This window comes from Pleurodeles waltl, chromosome 11 (genome assembly GCF_031143425.1).
Source record: "Pleurodeles waltl isolate 20211129_DDA chromosome 11, aPleWal1.hap1.20221129, whole genome shotgun sequence".
NCBI lineage: Eukaryota > Metazoa > Chordata > Amphibia > Caudata > Salamandridae > Pleurodeles > Pleurodeles waltl.
Genome location: NC_090450.1, coordinates 245,025,421 through 245,044,534, shown reverse-complemented (window position 1 = coordinate 245,044,534; position 19,114 = coordinate 245,025,421). Strand labels below are relative to the sequence as shown.

Here is a 19,114-nt window from a genome sequence, read left to right as displayed (position 1 = left end):
TTGAAAAGCTAGGTTTTCAACTTCTTTTGGAATTCAAGAAGTGAGGAGGAGGCTCTGATGTCTTGGGAGAAGTCGTTCCAGGATTCAGCAGGTTGGTAGGAGAATGTTCAACCTCTCATTTTGCTTCCCTGGATGTGGGGTGTGTTTGCAAGTGAGAGTGATGCTGAATGAAGTTGTGTGGTGGGTTGCTGGAAGTGAAGCTGGTGATTGAGGTATGTGGGTCCAATGTTTTGTAGTGACTCGAATACATGTGCGAGAAATTAGAACTGACAGCGCTTCTGTATGGGGAGCCCATGGAGCTCTCTGAGGAATGGTGTTGGCGTGACATAGGGGATCGAGGATGAGTCTGGTGGCGGCGTTTTGGATGGTTTGAAATCTGTGAAGAAGATAGGTTGAGATGCTGCTGTTGAGTGTGTTGCCGTAACACAATCTGCTTGTGGTTAGGGCCTGCTTGATGGTATGTTTCGTGTCCAGTGGGATTCACTTGAATATTTTACATAACATGCAGAGTTTGAGGAAGCATGAGGAGGTGACAGCATTAACCTGGGACTTCGTGGTAAGGTTGGTGTCCAGGATGGGGCCTACGGTCATAGCACGGTCGGTTGAGGTGGGTGTGTGTCTGAGATCCGTGTGCCACCAGGGGAAGACCCAAAGTGTGATCTTATTCCAGATAATCAGGACTTCAGTTTTGTCTGTGATGAGCTTCAGGCAGATTTCTTTCATCCAATTGGCCACTCTTGTCATGCATAGTTTGAAGCTTGCCTTGATGAGGACGGTGGCACCTGAGAGGGAAAAAATGAGATGGGTGTTGTCAGCGTAGGAGATGATGTTGATTCCATGCGGTCTTCTGAGTTTAGCCAGAGGAGTCTTGTATATGTTGAAAAATGTGGGGCTGAGTGATGAGACTTGTGGAACTCCAAAGATTATATCCTTGGGTTCTGATGTGAACAGCATGAGCCTATCTTATTGTCCTCATGTGTAGAGGAAGGAAGCTATCCATTTGAGTGCTGGTCTTTGTATTCCTATTGTGCATACTCTAACGATGATTGTGTGGTGGTAGATGTTGTTGAAGGCGGCAGAGTGGTTGAGGAGGATGAGGGCTATAATTGCGAATCGTGCTCATGTCGTCCGTGGAAGTGATGAGGGCTGTTTTAGTGCTGGGGTTGTATTGGAATCCTGATTGCAAGTCAGGTCCTTTACCTTGGTCTGTTTTACTTGATGGTTATAGTATATAAGTGCTGCCTTCAATCAATCAATCAATCACTGCATTTGTAAAGAGCGCTACATACCCGAGAGGGTCTCAAGGCGCTGGGGAGGAGGGGTGCTACTGGTCGAAGAGCCAGGTCTTGAGGAGTCTTCTGAAGGCCAGCAGGTCTTGGGTCTGTCGTAGGATGGTGGGGAGAGTGTTCCAGGTCTTGGCGGCGAGGTAGGAGAAGGATCTGCTGCCGCCGGTGGTTTTTTGGATGCGGGGGACTGTGGCGAGGGTGAGGTTGGCTGAGCGGAGGCTTCGGGTGGGGGTGTGAAAGCTGAGTCGTTTGTCGAGGTAGGTGGGTCCGGTGTTGTGCAGTGCTTTGTGTGCGTGGATCAGGAGCTTGAAGGTGATCCTTTTGTTGACGGGGAGCCAGTGCAGGCCTCTCAGGTGGAGTGTGATGTGGCTGCGGTGGGGGACATCGAGGATGAGTCAGGCCGAGGCGTTCTGGATGCATTGGCGTCGTCTCAGGAGCTTGTTTGTAGTTCCTGAGCAGTTCCTGTAGGTATTTCTTGTGGTGGTTACTCAGTGGTTCTCAATTTCTTTTCAGGTTGCTTGCAAACTCTCTTGGATTCTCTGCGGTCAGCATTGTACCAGTTGTTTGTTGGATCTTTTAAATTTGGTAATTTTCACGGAGAAGCAGGTATTGTCGCAGGTGGTGATCCAGTTGTTGAAGTTGCTTGTGTCGCTTATGAGATCGTTGGTGAGGTCTGGGTGCTTTAATCGAAGGGCATTGAAACAATTCTATTACTTTCTTCCTTGGAGTGTTGCTATTGCTAACCTCTGAAGGGGTGGTTGGTGGCCCTGTTATGTGGAGGTGGATGATGGAGTGGTCCATTCTCGTGAGTGGAGCCTTTCGAGTGGAGTAATGTGGCCGACTTTACCCTTGACTCTAGGGGAGAAGATGCGGTCCAGGATGTCTCCAGCAGTGTGGGAAGGGCTTTGTTTGAGGTGGGTGAGGCCAATCCTTTGTAGACTTCCAAGCAAGTCTGTTGAGTTGGATTCTGTGGGGTCACTGAGATGAAATGTGAGCATGAACTCTTTGATGCCCATGGTGAGGGGTGCAGTGAGGTTGGTGAGGAGCTTGATGAAGTAGGTGAGAGGTCCTTGCAGCTAGTAGGCGAAGGATCCCTTGATTATGGTTTGATTGTGGTTTTACTGTCTGTCTGAAGCTTGAAGTGCATGTATACCATAAAAGTGACTTTTGAGTCAATGTGAGAGATACACTTGATGGTGTCTCTTTGGATGATGATGAGTCCTCCTCCTGGTCTATGGGGTTGGTCCTGATGCAGGATTTTGTATCCATTAGGGATGGCTGTGGTAATGTCCGGTGTTGATGTGGGTTGAGCCAGGTTTCAGTGAGAAAGAGGAGGTCCATTGCATTTGAGTCGATGAGGTCCCAAATCTCAGTTCTCAGTGGAGTGCTTGCCAAGTGAGCATGTGTTGAGGAGCATGCATATGAGTGAGTGTTGTTGTATGGGCTGGTGTGTCATGGTGTGAGGGTGGGTTTTGAGTTCTGATTCTGTGAGGGATGTGGTGCATGTGTGGGTGGTGGGAGTGGTGCGTGGACGCATGTGCAGTGGCAATGTGAGCAGGCAAAGGGGCCAACTGTGGACTGAGGAGTGGCTCAGCTGCAGCGTTTTTGCCAGCGGTCAGGTTTGAGCAAGAGTAGTTTATCAGTGATGTAGATGTTGAGGGAATTCAGACCAGGGCACCTGGTGCTAGGGCTGGTTCAGGCAAGACAGGCTTGCCTTTGGCACACCTTTGTGTTGCGGCTTCCATTAAATAGGGCCTTGGAGAGTGGGAGAAGCATGTGGGGATGGTGGGAGGGTTCAGGAAGAGTAGGAAAGTCCAGCGGGGAGAGCAAGAAAGTCCTGTGGGAGTGACAAACCACAAAAACATGATCGTGGAGCAAGTTGGGGGCAAAAACAGACAGAATAGACCAAGATGCAAACAACAGTAAGAGGAACAAAAGATGCAAAAAGGAGCAGTAGAGAGGAGCAAATGATGCACAAAAAGGAGCAGTTAGACACAGGGACATATAGAACAGATGACTTTCACTTTTGTACATAGTAACAAGTAATGCCACGAGGGCCGCTTCTTGTATACAGAGGCTATCATCATGGTAATGTGAAGGGTAAACCTGAGTACCAATTAGGAGTTGAATATATTGTATGAATTGCACAAGTGTCAGGCAATTTAGCACCAGGTACAAAACCTTGTTTTTGCTCTCATTGGTAGGTGCAAATGTGTACGTGGTGGTACAAAATTGACAGACACCAATGGACATTTTGTGTAACTTATGCTGTTTTCAAGTAGGTGCAAGGAAATTAAAATATTGCATGAATTTAGCTTCTTAATATAACATAATTTCACATCATCACTATCAAAGTACAAGAAAATACCTGTATATACAGCCTGAAATTTGAAGGTTTTGTTTGTTTTGGAAATCTTACACTGCTTTATAGACTGAAATGTGCATTGTTTCATATGTTTTCTCAGAACACCCTTGTGGAGCAGCTGGAGCTATGTGCAGACTACCTGTGGAAGTCAGAAAGGTATGAGCTTGTTGCGAATGTGAACAAGCCAATCATTACTGTGTTCGAGAAGCAAAGAGACTTCAAAGTAAGTACCATGGAACTATTTTTAAATAACATTATTCTGGTTTTACTTTCACATCTTTGATCCTAGAGACTTAAATGTATAGATGGTACTTATAAAGCAATGTCCATGCCAGATTTTCTGGACATCCACATAAGGCACATTTATATGCAATCAATCTAGGTAGAACTCATGCAAGTGTGGTTATCATAAAAATCTGACATGACATTGGCTCCCTAGCTCAGAGTCAAAAGCCTGTTTAGGAGAAAGAAGTGCTGGTCTCCAAAAATGATTGCCAGTGTGTCCTACCTGCAACCACTGCCCCAAATTAAGCACTGTCTTGGATCATTAATAGTGGTTAATGCATCTCTATCAAGCTTTAGTTCCGTTTAATTGGCTGCCTCATACTTATGGACCTCAGCCAAAGGTGCACAATGACACAAAGTTTAACTGACAGTGTTTAATGCCCAATAGCAAATGGAAAGTAAGACTATTCATATCCATCCTTTAACCTCTTCTCACACATGCAGACAAATAGACAAATTGTACCTTTACTGTGTGTTCGTCCTTTAGTCTCTCACTGAACTTAGAATGTAGAAAAACAACTTTAGTTAGTGCAAGTATGGAAGCCTTGGGTGCAGGAGTCCCCGAACTAACAGCCTGGACTCTGCTTCGTCCTCTGAGGGAGCGATCACTCGTGTGTCCAATGTCCCCCAAGAACCGGCACAAGACCAGAGTTATGGATAGTGCATCACCCTCTGGGCATAAAGGGGGGTCATGCAGGACCCTCCGCAGATCAAAGTACAGGATACCCTGGACAAAATTTTTGGGGCGATCGAAGACACTAAGTTAACGCTGCAGCATGACATCAATCAGGTTGCGGTCGAACTGGGCCTCCTGAGGGCTGACCACCACAAATTATCGGACAGGATCAAAGAGACGGAAACCACTCTGTCCGAAATTACACCAAAACAAAAAGATCTACAGGCTGAAATGACGCACCTCAGGGACAAAGTGGCGCGCCTTGAGCAAAGAGCAGAGGACGCAGAGGGGAGAAGCCGGCGGAATAACGTACGGGTGGTGGGACTCCCGGAGGGGGCAGAGGGATCGAATATAGTGGAATTCCTCGAAAAATGGCTGGGCACAGTAGTGGCGCCGGGCCGCCTAACCCCCTTCTACACCCACGAAAGAGCACATCGTGTGCCGTCGAGGCCCCTGGCGTGGGGCAAGCCCCCCCCGGGGGGTGATTGCAAGATTACTACACTACAGAGACAGGGACATCCTGTTACAGAGGGCACGAGAGGTGGGCCTGTTTAAGGTTGCGAATGGTGAGGTTACACTGTTCCTGGATTTCACACTGGAGGTGCAGAGTAAGCGTGCCTCATACATGGCAGTCAAGAGGACCCTAAGGGAAGAAGGTATTCAATACTCATTGCTGTATCCGGCTAGACTGAAAGTAATACTAGACGGCAAAACAACATTTCTTCAATCCCCTGAAGAGGCATGGGAGTGGGTGGAAGCCCGTGGGACTCAGACGGGGCACCACACGAGAGAGGGAGGCGTGCCCGGAGCCGCCCCCGCTTGGCGCCATCCCAGAATCAAAAAGAGAAGGGCAGGAAGGCGGCACTAGAAGCAGCGGCCCGAATAAGTGGAGAGGGGTCCCCCCCGGAGTGCTCTGGAGGAGAGTCGGACGAGACGTGATGTCATCGGCTGGGGGCTCGGGCTGCTCGGCACGGGCCCTGAGGGTAACCCCGAAGACCGCGGATGACCTTTAACGGCTAGAGACTGGCCGGAAAATCCCAGGACAAGGTGAAACTATGGAATGAGAGGCCCCTCCCTGCAGGGCCACCCCCCTACTGGAATCTCGCCCGTACAGGCAGACTGGCGAAAACTGCAATTAAAAGTTGGTATATGTTGCACTGTTGCACAGTTTTTTGGGCAGCCTACTGTTCGAGAGGCGCCCAGGGGAGAGGGAGTTGGGATAGGCATTTACAAGTTAAGATGGCAATGGGGGAAGAATGTTCGGAATACAGCAGAGGCCAGCTAGCACGCAGGGGGAAGCCGATAGCAAGGAAAGCAATGGGTAGCTATTATAAACCTGAAACACCAACATGACAGACTACAATTTCCTAACATGGAACGTTAGGGGGATGGGTTCACCGACCAAATGGCACAGAATACTGACTTACCTATAAAAGTGGCAATGCAACAGGAGACCCACTTAGCAGCTGGAGAAGCTGAGAGACTGAGACGCAGATGGAGGGGGCGGGTGTTTGCTATGTCGGCATACGCCAGGGGAGCAATGATCTGGGTCCGAGCAGGGGTCCCCCTCGAGATAGAATCTTCCAACATAGACCATGAGGGTAGGTTTGTGATCCTGGAGGGGAGGCTGCACGGCACACCGATTGTCCTATGCTGTATGTACACCCCCAATCAGGACCAGATCCCCTTTATGACGCGACTGTCGAGCCACCTCACCCGCCAGAGGGGAGGGGAGCCCTTGGTTGGGGGTGACTTCAACAGTATATTAGACGTAGACTTGGATAGATCCACACCACCGCTACAGGGTGCAGTGACAAGCAAGATAGCCAGGAAGCTTGGTGAATGGTTGAACTCTTGGGGGCTGGTGGATATCTAGCGGGAACAACACTTACACGACAAGGACTACTCGTACTACTCGGGCCTTCAACGGCTTCCCACTAGAATTGATAGGGTGGTGTGCACAGCAGATCTCGCAGGGGAATGGTCCACTCAGAATATCTGGGACGTATACTGTCTGACCATAACCCCCTACTATTAACATGGAGGGCGACAGAAGTTAGGCCCCCCATTCCGACTTGGAGGCTAACCCCTGTGGCACTTGAGGACCCAACATATAGAGACGCCGTGAGACAGCACCTGACAGACCATATTCAGTCCAATAGAGGATCCCCCACCTCTAGATCAACGGAATGGGAAAACCTCAAAGTGGTGACAAGAGGTTTCTGTCTGGGACATCGGCTGGAGTACGACGTACACTTGAAAGGGAACTGACTAAGCTAGAGAGGAAAATACATGAGGGAGAACTGAGACAGGGGGCGGACGCACAAGAGAACGAGGAATACAACCAGGCAAGGAGAGACCATTCCCAGGTCGAGGAACAACTCAGATGCCACAATACGCAAAAATATTTCGCCTCCTTGCAGTCTGAGGAGGGTAGGTTTGGGAAAATGCTAGCCTGGTTAGTGAGGCCGGGGGGGAGGCCGAGCTTATCACGAACATGATGGATAAGGAAGGGGTGCGTAGAAGTAGGCCGGGCCCTATAAATTACGCATTCAAGGAATATTACACTAATCTATATGGGAGGCCTGCCGAAATCAGTGCGGAGGTCTTTGATAATTATCTACAACAGATACCTCTGACAAGCTTGGCGACTGAAGACAGGGACGGACTGGGGGGCCCAGTGACGTTAGCAGAGGTCAGCGAAGCTATAGCACAATTAGCCCCTGGGAAGACCCCGGGAACGGATGGCCTCCCTATGGACTTTTATAAAAAATGTGAGAAACAGTTGGCCCCCCAGTTAGTAGAAATGTATACGGAAGCACTACAAAATGGGATGATGCCGGGCACCATGAGGGAGGCATTGGTGGTCCCGCTTCCTAAGACAAAATCCAGGGAGCCCTCGGTGACCAACTTCTGCCCCTTGTCAATGTTGAATAGTGATTTTAAAATACTCAGTAAGATCATGGCCAATTGTTTGCTTAGCCACATACCTACCGTTGTACATGAGGACCAGAACGGTTTAGTCCAGAATCGTAGCACCTCCTTGAATCTGAGGCGTCTCTTCGCGGTCCTACATATGCCCAATGGCGTGAAGCCCGCATCAGGGGTGTTGCTCGCGGTGGACTTTGAGAAGGCGTTCGACTCGGTCAGATGGGACTACTTGAGGGCAGTGATGCTTCGTATGGGAATGGGTGAGGGCTGGGTAAAATGGGTGGACTTACTCTATGCGTCACCACTGGCAAGAGTAAAGACAGTTAGGACGGTGTCTGACACCTACCCAATTCACAGGGGAACCAGACAAGGTTGCCCCTTATCCCCACTATTATTCGCTCTGGCCATTGAGCCCCTAGCGTCCCAGATGCGACAAGATGGCGTGGGCAGAGGTGTGGAATGGGGACACCACGAACATATCATCTCACTATACGCCGACGATATACTTATTTACCTTAGGGACGGGGAGAGGGGTCTCCCATGGGCTCTAGGGAAGCTGGAAGACTACGGGACTTTGTTGGGGCTACGCCTCAACCGTGGTAAAACATTTGTGTTCCCCTTATCACTGTGTTACGAGCGCCCGACAGCGTGCCCTGGGGATATGATTTGGGCCCAACGAACCTTCAAGTACTTGGGCGTACAAGTATTTCATGACAGGACAGACCTGCGCGAGGGTAACCTGGGTAGAGCACTACGTTCCCTGAAGTCCTTTGTTGGGTTCTGGCGTTCTTTGAAATTAAAGATAATGGCCAGAATAGCTTTATCTAAAATGATCATGCTCCCCGCCTCCTATAATACTTTGCTAATTTGTCCCTCCTGATACCAGCAGCGTGGTTTCGTGAACTAAACACCCTGCTCAGGGAACTCATATGGGATGATGGTCGGAGATGCACCTCGCTCTCGATACTATGCAGGCCAACCTGCCAGGGGGGCCTGGGTGCCCTGGATTTCGAAGCCTACTACTTAGCATCCCAATTACAGCAGGTGGCCAGTTGGTTTACCGGTAAGGGTCAGCTAGACAGGTGCACCATCCACGAAGATGAAGATATAAATTGGATCATCGCATGAATGACAAATAGGAAGCTCACTCCCCACACGGACAGCCTGATGACAAGAGTGGCGGCGGTGTGTGGGAGGAGATGTGTGAAAAGGGTTGGAGTGGGCCCTCCATACTCCCCGGCACTACCATTAGCGGTTCTTGTGATTGAAGCGGGACAGAAGAGCCAGGGGGCACGAGCCTCGGGCCATGGAAGAGAGCGAGAATAGAAACAGTTGGAGACCTGTTCCATGAGGGAGTGCTGAGATCCTTCATTGACCTTGTTAATGGTGGAGCCCCACGGGGACAGTTCCTTCTGTTTCATAAACTGGTGCATATACTGAAAGTGCACTGGGTGGGTCGAGGTGATGTCTGACCTATCGAGGTTATTTGATATGAACCTGACTCCGACCCCTGATGTATGTTTACTGGGCCTCGGGGCGGGCCTTCTATAGGAGGGGGGGGCTGCTTCCTGGACCTGGCCCTGGTTCTGTACAGAAGACAGAACACAAAGGGCTGGAAGGCCCCGGGTCGTCCCCCTCGGATTGAGTGGACACGAGACGTGACAACATGGACCAGAGCCGAACTGCAGGTCCTGAAAAGCGAGGAGGTGAAAGGACTGCGCCATCACCCCATCGCCCCAGAATGGGAGGTAGCAGTGACGAGCTGGGACAATATAGCGAGGGGAGTGGGGGCAGGTATGGGCACACCAACAGAAGTGGGAATCTAAGTAGACAGTAGGGAGGGAGGGATGTTACCACACCTACTAAAACGTGACTAAATTGAACGTTAATGAGGCTGAGAGTGAACATGGGGCAGGGACAATAGTGGGTGTTGCCATGGGCATTGGGTAGTGGTCAGGCTGGACGTGGGAGGCAACCCATCCAGCGAAAATTAAACGAAGTCGATGAATATCGTCACCCTGTACATTGGAAAAGTCAGAGTGTGGCCTACCCCTGCATAAGTAAATATCGTCCCACACAATGCAATCATGTTTAAAGTTCTATTTAATTATTGTTTAATACAAGTTAAACCTGTTGTATAGTTCCAAGAATAATACAGTGATACACGCCCATTAGGTTGAACAGCACGAACAAGAAAAGCTAACACAATCATTCTGCTCCAGTATAAGACTGAATGCACAATGAGGTGAAACCACCAAAACAAGAGCAGACAGCTGTGAGAGTAACACTGTTAAGTATAAACAAGATGAATATACGATTACGCTGTAAACAAGATACTGTCTGTAATACAATAAAATGTTAATAAAAATATTTAAAAAAAAAAAAAGTTAGTGCAAGCATTTTATGCATTTTGAGTTGCTGAGCAAATGGCAGCATTGATTAAATGATTCTGAGAAGTGATATCATTTTTACACCATAGTGCACTCAAGTTGTATTTCCCTACAATCAGTATATTAAAATAGTTCATGTTGGTTAAAATAAAATCACAATTTAGCTGAAGTAATGAATCAAGGAAGCAAGACTAAAATACCAAAGTTAATAAACACATGTAAACATCAGAAGTAGCAAAAGACTAATAATCTTCAATCGCTCAAATGTGATCTTTTATTGAGAAATAACTTTCAAACATCAAAGCTCATACAAGGGAATTCATTATCAATAAGATCAAAAAAGGTTGAGCTAGAATTACAATATCCCAGTGATAACAGCAGCAGTTAAAACATTTTCCTCCAAAGAATATCTTAAAATTTACAGTAGTAGAAAAAAGTGTTTCGAAGAGTGTGGAGGGGTCCCATCACAGGGAAATAAAATATGCATATCCCTTGATCACTATCTTTGGGGGAACCCATCGTTCCAGGGAGGTGGCCAGATCTGAAGTGTACCTCAAATCTATCTCCTTGAGTTTGTTCACCTAACCTAGACATGGATCCATCCCTAAAGATGCCTTGACAAGGGCATGAACCTTGACCGTAGACTTGCTCAGTTCAATCTTCTGCCACTGTTGTGAAGTCACGGACAGTATGGAGTACTGGTTCTACCTGTATACAGACTAAACAACCTTGCATGGTCACAAAAAATGCCATTACCTCCAATTTACCCCAGCTTAACCTGGATGAAATGTAGCTTGGAGTACAACTAGGAGAGATCATCTGCAGTATACATAAAAATAGGTACTTTTAGCTCAGCAAACTGGTTGCAGGAAACTGAGATTCACAGAATGAAAGGGACATGCTTAATCTTTTCCTCAGAAAAGGTCACAGCTGTGTACCGTAAACGAAAAGTGCAAAAGATAATTCTGTTTTCTTCCACTTGTATGATCCTGAAGTTTACATATCCCCAAATTCTACAAGTGTACATGGCACATTTTAAGTATGGATGGGATATGCATAGCCCCTTGGTTCTTACAATGCTTAGTATACTACCATTTACTGTTGGTAATCAGGTAGTTCCCCCCCACCCCGTTCAAGTATAAGGGGAAGGTCGCTCCTAATTAAGAGAGAGAACAAACTGTCTCACCTGGTGTTCCATTTGCCCTATTAGATTTCATTCTCATGTCCTTTAGTCCCAACGGCATATTCTTTGATTTAGCTACTTTTGTTGCTCCATAAACTGTGTATAATTATTAAAGGAGACAGCATCATATAGATGCAGTAAATGTGGATAAGGCGGCCTACCAAATGCGGGGAACAAAATGAGCTTTTTCACTAAAGCGTTGGTATACAATGAGAAGAGAAACAGGACAAGCACACACATTTGCCAGACCCCTCTTTCTGGCTGAAACAGCTTGGTGCATTTGCCATTAATGCCGTAGGGAATTGCTGATTGTAGATATGAATACAGCCTGTTACTAATCCTGCCCTAAGTTCCATTTTCCATCAGGGTTTTCCTTAATTTTGACCTGTTAACTAGTTCGAACATAGCCAAAAGGTCCATAAATGTTAGATGGATACACCAGCTTTTAACTTTTACATATTTGTTTAATTGCGGGATACAGGTTAAGGCATTGTTCCCAGGTTTTCATGCCTCTCCCTCCTCCACCCCCTTATAAAGCCCACTTGGACCTCTGACACAACTCATAATTGAGGAGATCTACTAAACTTTCTGTACACAACACTGTGGTCTCCCCCATACATTCTTTCAAAGGACAAGATTTGAAGTCTGCATATCAGTGGATGGCATCCTGCTTCAGCTGAGCAAATACCATCTAGAAAGGATTTTCTGTAACCAAAGATTATTTATCTGAACTAATAGGAGAAAAATATTCACATATTGTGTGCATTAGTATTATAATAAAATTGACTAATGAAAAAAAGTTTTCCACTTCATGTATTTAATTGGTGTCCACTTAGAAATGGGTGACCAAATTTCTGGAACCTCACTGAGAATAGCTCTTTATTAAATGGACATGTATGTTTTAATCACCAACTGCAAATGTACACTTGAAGTCAACCACAACTCCCCCTCCCCACCCACTGATGCACCAGAGGATTAACATGTATCACATGACTTTTAGAGGTCTGTAAAGAAAAGAAGAGAGAAGAAAAGGTCTATATAAACAGCAGTGCCATTCATGCACACCAGTATTCGTGCTCCACTGGTATACCTATCGGCAGAGTATCAGGACTCATAAATAATGGGTACTGAGTATCGGAGGACCACAGAAGAGAAAGGGGAGACCATTGCCATGCCTAAAAATAGTGTAACAAGATTCAGAACGTAGTATACTGTGCATCTATGGCAATAAATCATCGGTCCTAGCATCCACCACCTTCAGAAAACCCCTCCTGGCTAGCACCCCACATTATGCCATTGAACAATTCCTGGTGCACCTGTGCATTCCAGGACACCATCTTATGGCCAAGACTAGTGTCAAATCTATAAAGTGGCAGGCAGTTTGAGAGTTTTTTGTTCACTTTAAAAGCCCCAAAAGACAGACAGCTGGATCAAGTGGGACCCTCCTTCCCCCAGTTTCGGTAACTTCTTAAAATATTGCTACCCAGTGCGGCTAGATCACTGAGCATATCCAGACCACGGGGGTCCATACAAGTGTGGTCTTCTTACAACTACTACACTCTCAGTGGCAGTCTGGACCACCGCGGATGTGGCAGTTTGACCGCCATATTACAACCCTTGCGATACAGCCACCAAGGAACCTCCAGCTCTGCCAGGATCATTGATCCCGGCGGTTTGGCGTGGTGGAGATCGTAATCCGCGAAGGCAGTGCTGCCCTGCGGATTACAACCTTGTTCTCCGCTGTAGCACTGCCAAGAAAAGGCTGGCAGAGAACAGGTGCACTTATGGGCAGTGCAGGGGGCCCGTGCCCAGCACCATTGCATTGTGCCATCAGCTGTCAGAGTTGTGCATCAACAGCACCCCACTCCCCCAAACAACACTAATGATGACTATTTCCATGCTCAGACTTTATAAATATATATATCCTTTCCTTGGCCAAGGAGAGGTTCCAGTATGTAATGGAGAAAAATTAGAAATTCTATGATGAGTACCACACCTTCCCCTTTTAAAGTATAACTCTCACTACCTTCACTCTATGCTTCTTCTGTTTGTATCTCTAAATCATCTGATGTAACTATTTTCACCAGTCCTTCATTTTTAATATAACAAGCACATTTTGAACGCTCCACACGTTTCCTTCCACACGTCTCTCTCCCTGCTGCAGCCAAAAGTTAGTTTATTCTCAATTTGTAGACTGCCTTGAAATGTGGAAGCTTTTAAATCCCCTCCAATATGGGTTTAGTCCATGGCATTCTGCTGAATCTGCCTTCCTTGTAGTATGGGAATCTTTAAAGTTAGTTTACGCTGGATTTGCCTGCAGCATTGGATGCTGCATCTAACAATATTCTAATAAATATGGAATCACTCTGGGTTCTCCCCTGAGTTTCACTCTGTTCAATGTTTAGATGTCCCTGTTAATTGCTATTTCCTCTATGTCATAGTCTGATGACACCAACTTCGTCCTGTCCTTAGACAGGAACTCCTCTCGCTCAGAAATACATTTTAAAAGCTGTCTTTCTGAAGTCATTAAATGTATGAATGCATGATTATTTGAAGTGCAATACAGAGAAAACTGAAATCATCCAATCAGTTTTCTGCCTCTGATTGGTGATCTGATGAATTTATTAAAGCCCCTACCCCCAATTATTTTGCCTGGAACTTGAGGTTTAAATTCAATATTGACCTATCTTCCCCCCACCAAGTTGCTGCAGTCTCAGGAACCTGTTTTTCATAAATAAATTACTAAAAAAGTTTTTTGAGTTTCTTCCACTAATGATAAGAGAGGCTGTAGCTCATCATCTCCAGCACTGAATATTGTAATAATCTCTAGCTTGGCGTGTCTAAACATTCCATCAAGAAACTTCAGGCTGTACAAAATATTGCCGGCCAACGTGTATTTAAACTTCCTCATAGGAGTTCTACTTCAAAGTGACTAAATAAATTCCACTGGCTCCCGGTGGAGAAGCTGATTTTGTTTCATTCACTCACCATAGTCTTTAGAGTGCGTCAACAAACTAGTCCAAACTTTCTCTCAGCCCCTTTATTTCTATATGTCCCTCCCAGAGGCCATATTATCTGGCAGCACCAAACTTTTATGGATTCCCAGTTTTAGGCTGAAGATCAAAGGAGGTAGATCTGTTTCTGTTCTAGTTGCAAAGGAGTAGAATCAGCTTCCTCTATTTTTTTAGACAAGTTGAAATCAATACTACCATTGGAAAGTTCCTTAAGACTTAGCTTTTCTACCAGCCTTAATGTGATTAATTTCCCACAGTGAGGCTTGAATGACTTTGAAGGTTTGCGGATGTATCGTCGAGATGCCCCTTTGGGTTGATTTTTGTGCTTTATAAATTACCATTTCATTTATTCATTTATCTGTCCATCTAAACTTCTAGTCCCTCCTCTCACGCCACATTCTTTGCAGTTTTGTCATTCAGACTGCTATTTACCCCCATGATTTCCACTGTGAGTTATATTTCTTAACTCTTTACCCAGTTCCATATTTTCTTCCCACTTCTACATGATTTGAAAAATATTTCCAATGTGAAAATTTGACGTTTCTATGGATGGAAATACAGATTTTTCTAAGTGGTACTGAAAGATCCACTGGTACAAGGCCTGTAAGTCAAATGCCTCTAGTGGGCTGGCAGCACTGGTTGTTGTACCCTCTATGGTAGCCTCTCAAACTTGCCTCAGTCCTACCATTGCAGAAACTGCAGTTTAAACTGCCATTTCGACCTGGCTAGTGTACCCACTTGCCAGGCCTAAACCTTCCTTTTTAATCACACGTAAGACACCCCTAGGGTAAGCCTTGTTTAACTCCAACGGCAGGGTGCAGTGTATTTGAAAGGTTGGACATGTACCTTTGGTTTAATATGTCCAGGTAGTGGAAAACTCTTAAATTTGTTTTTTTTTACTATTGCAAAGAACTGTCTCTCCCACAGCCTAGTATAAGGATTGCCTCAAAACATCTTTTAAGTGTAATTTCCATATGGGGAAAATTATAAAAAGTGAGTTTGGTGTCCCTGAACTCACAATTCAATTTAAAAACACAACTTTTGGTAAAGATGGTTTTTAAACTGTCAGTCTCAAAATGCGTCTTTCAGAAAGTTGTAAGTTTCTTTCTTTCTCCACATCTGGTCTGTGTGGGTTTAGGTGACGGCTACAACTGTGCATGCCCTACAGATAGCTATAAAACACAGGACACTCCATTGCACCTGCACTCCATCCACATACCCGTGGGTTTTTCGGGACAGGAAGGGTGGAGGGGCTCTCACTCACACTTCAAAGGATAGTTATTTGACCCACACAAAATACTGTTACGCCACTCAGACCTCCTGACAGACAGGACTGGGCTGAAAGGCAAAATGGGCTCTCTGTGAAGGCTCCTCCACTTCAAAGGCACATTTGAGTATAAGTACTGGGCCTCTGACATCATATACACGGAACACTTCCGGACTGAGGACATTCTGCCAGAAAGAAGGACTGCAGAATAGTCAGAAGGAACTACCACTTTGCTGTGTTATCCTGTTGCCTGCTACTTCTTGCCTGGGAGTGAGAGGACTGGATCTTACTCTCTGCGATTGCTTCCTGTTTCTGAAGTCTCAGGGACATCAAATAATTCACCTGCATCTTGCTACCAGCACCTGGGTTCCTCTGCTGAGAGTCCTGCTCTGCCAAGTGGAAAATCCAGTCCTGGGCCCTGAGATGTGACTGTGGTGCTGCCACACAAAATCTGATGCACGTCCCTTGGAATCAATGCATCCCACTGCAGAAACGTTGCTTTGTCGCTGCCTGCACCAAAGCCACGTACACTGCTCCCCGGCTGTGCAACACAACTACCCCGACTTAGAATGCAGCCCCGGCTAGGCCGATGCAGCATCAAAGTATTGAAACCAGTCCTCATTTCTTCTGGACATTGATGCATCAGCAACGTTGCCCAATCAGATAATGACGCATCACCATCAAGCGCAATGCATCCCCTTCTCTGGATCAATGTATCTTCACCGAGCATCCACATAACATTGTTACTGCATGACTCCTGTTCCAGGCCCGCGCTCCATCGCAGTTGGACGGCACTTTTGAATTTGCCTTGGTCTAGCGCGACCAGATAGTTCCGGATCGAGCTATTGTCTTCTAAGCACTACATTTTGATTGAATCTTTCAACATTTATAACTTGTCTTGTGTATGGTAGATTCTTGTTATTTTGGTCTTTTTTGACTCAAGTAAGCATTGGCTATTTTTCTAAACTGGCGAGGAGTCCTTTTGTTGTGTTTTCACTGTGTTACTCTGTGTGTGCACACACACTTTACACGTTGCCTCTTTAGCTTAGACTGCCTGCTGTGTGCTAAGCTATCACAGGATAAGCACAGGTAAACTTTTAGTGTATTTCTTACTAGCTCTGACTAGAATTGTGGTCCCTGCTTGGACAGAGTGCAAACCTCTGCTAACTAGAGACACAATTTGTAACAGTAATAGTAATTAAAATAATTTGCTGATAAAACTCACTATCTATTTTGAGAAAATATGAACTGCTGGCAGAATTGAGAATATATATATTTTTCAAAATATATATATATGCAGAAACATTTATTAAAGAATACACATTCTCAGCTTCCCAGTCAATTAAAAAAACTGTTAGTGCAATATGAAGAATTTCACCAAGTACCTCCTCTGTCTTTTTGTTCTCAGAGACTATCTGAACTTTATTATGACATTCATCGGTCATATTCAAAAGTTGCTGAAGTTGTGAATTCTGAAAAACGTTTATTTGGACGGTACTACAGAGTGGCTTTCTACGGACAGGTAAATAGTGACAAAATAACTGCAAGCATTATAGTGTTACATACAGTATATTGAAAGCTGATTGATTGGGTTGGTGGCTCCGAATTACCTCGACCAGGGAATTACTTAATATGAATACATATTCGATATAATATCAGCTGTGGTCATGTAAGTTGCTGAATCAATAGTCATCATGATGAGTGCCTTGATTTTGTCCTGTGCTGCTAGTAAATTTAGGGCCTTCGTCAGAGTTTGGCTGACAGGGTACTCTGTCAAAATTGTGGTGGATATCCTGTCCACCATATGACAAGGCATTGTTGGTATTGGCATTCTAAAATCAAAACTGAGGGGACATCCACCATGATTTGACATTGTATAATGTATGCCAAACTCCGAATAAGGACCTAAGCATTATTTCTTTCAGAAGTTTGCCATTTATGGAAGGCCCAAGACTGGTGAAACTGAACTGCATGGTGCCCTCTAACAAAAGTGGAGTTTTCCAATTCCAAGCACAGATAGGGCATCCCAGTCAAGCTGTTTTCTTCCATTGTAAAAAGTATAATCATGAATTTAAAAATGAGGTAAAACTGCTATGGAACATACTACAAATATGAGATGGCCAGTGTTCCCACATTTAAATTTCATCAGTGCAGCAACACTGAACTTGATTTTACTAGCTGGTTGTAAGCCAGTAAAATGATGTTAGTGAATGGGATGCACTGCAGCCTGGCTCGACTCTCAGGCCCCTGCCTGACCATGTACCAAGGTACAGGAAATAGATGAAATGCTCCCTCTACATCTTTCTTTCCCAAACCCTACCTCTCGTCATTCCCTTGCTCTGCATACGACCCTTCAGGCATTTACCACCAGTTCAGATCAGTTTGTAAATGTCTCTGTTAAATTCTAGGAATAGTTAATTTAGGATGGAATTCCAGCTGGTAAATGCAGTCTCTGGGATTTAATTCATAATTACACACTTCTGCCATGGAGTTACTACATGGTACCAGTATTTGCGAGTGAGAGGTTTCCATCTCACTGGAACTTGAATTGGGACTTAAACAGTTGGACCAGAACTTGAAAAGACAACTTCAAGGATAACCTTGGTGCACAGAATCAAGCTGTGGGCAAACGTGCCTGCATGTAAATCTTACACCAGTGCTGAAATTGAGGGCATATGAAAACACCACTACAAAGGTACCAGAACAAGCTGTATGTCAGAACATGGACTTTGAGGTATGTTGAGTTAGTAGCAGTAGGTTAGGATAACAGTGGCAGCTCCCTGGGTGCAGGACAATTCCAGCCCATGCATAAATACCTGTTTATGCACGGGTTGGAATTACGAGTTGTTAGGTATATAACGCATATGATCATTATTGGATGCATTAAATAACTCAACCTTCATTAAATTTCGACAGGTCAAACCTGCCAAATTGTAATGGCGAAAACCATATGGTATTAGCCATATCACGCAGATTTTAATGTGTTAAACACCAAATTCCGCATGGTATTTCCTAACAACTCGTAATAGGTGGTTGTTATTCCTCATGTGCAATAAATACCACCTATACTCATAATCAGATCCTAACACTCCTTCTGCTATAAATCAGGAAAGATAATTTTTTCTTCCCCTTATATGTATCTTTTGCAGGTGAAAACATCAGAGGAAATTTGTTAGTAGTTTTAAGTGCTTTAAAATTCTATCACCTTTTGTTAAACTGCTTAGGTAGCTTGCCAAGAGAAATACAGTGATTTGAAATATCTTGGGAATGTAAATGATCCATTTTGTTTGTCAGTGTAAATTTCTAAATGCTGTGCATTAGCTCGAAGGCCTACGTAATCTGGGTCTGATTCACAAACGTTTAAGTTTATGGCTTTGGGAATTCACAAAGGGCATTTACAGGTGCTATCTTTAGGTCTACACTTCAGTCATAGTGCGGACTTAAAGGTAGTAATTGTAAATGTCCTTAGTGACTTCCCAAAGTCATAAACGTAGGCATTTGATCTAAGTTTAGACCAAACATCTAAGTTTACCTTTGTGAATCAGGCCCTCTCCTTTTGAATACTGACCCACTCACTGAAATTGAGGTAAGGGAATTTGATAATGCCTTTTCACCAGTAATGAACAAAGTGTTAAATCTGTTTACAAAGACTGGGCTAGTTCTATTGAAACTAAAACTAATGCATTTGTCTACTTTTTAAATATCACACATTAGAAT

General features: G+C 45.1%; 1 protein-coding gene across 5 annotated transcripts in view; it reads left to right on the top strand.

Annotated features, from left to right (window-relative positions):
* DOCK10 (dedicator of cytokinesis 10) overlaps nucleotides 1–19,114 on the top strand; it is a 1,618,956-nt gene that overhangs the window by 1,408,577 nt on the left and 191,265 nt on the right. For all 5 annotated transcript variants that reach the window (XM_069213493.1, XM_069213489.1, XM_069213490.1 and 2 more), the window contains exons 49-50: nucleotides 3,752–3,874; nucleotides 16,806–16,919. In XM_069213493.1, coding sequence (XP_069069594.1) covers nucleotides 3,752–3,874; nucleotides 16,806–16,919 — 237 coding nt within the window. The remainder of the gene's footprint in view (nucleotides 1–3,751; nucleotides 3,875–16,805; nucleotides 16,920–19,114) is intronic.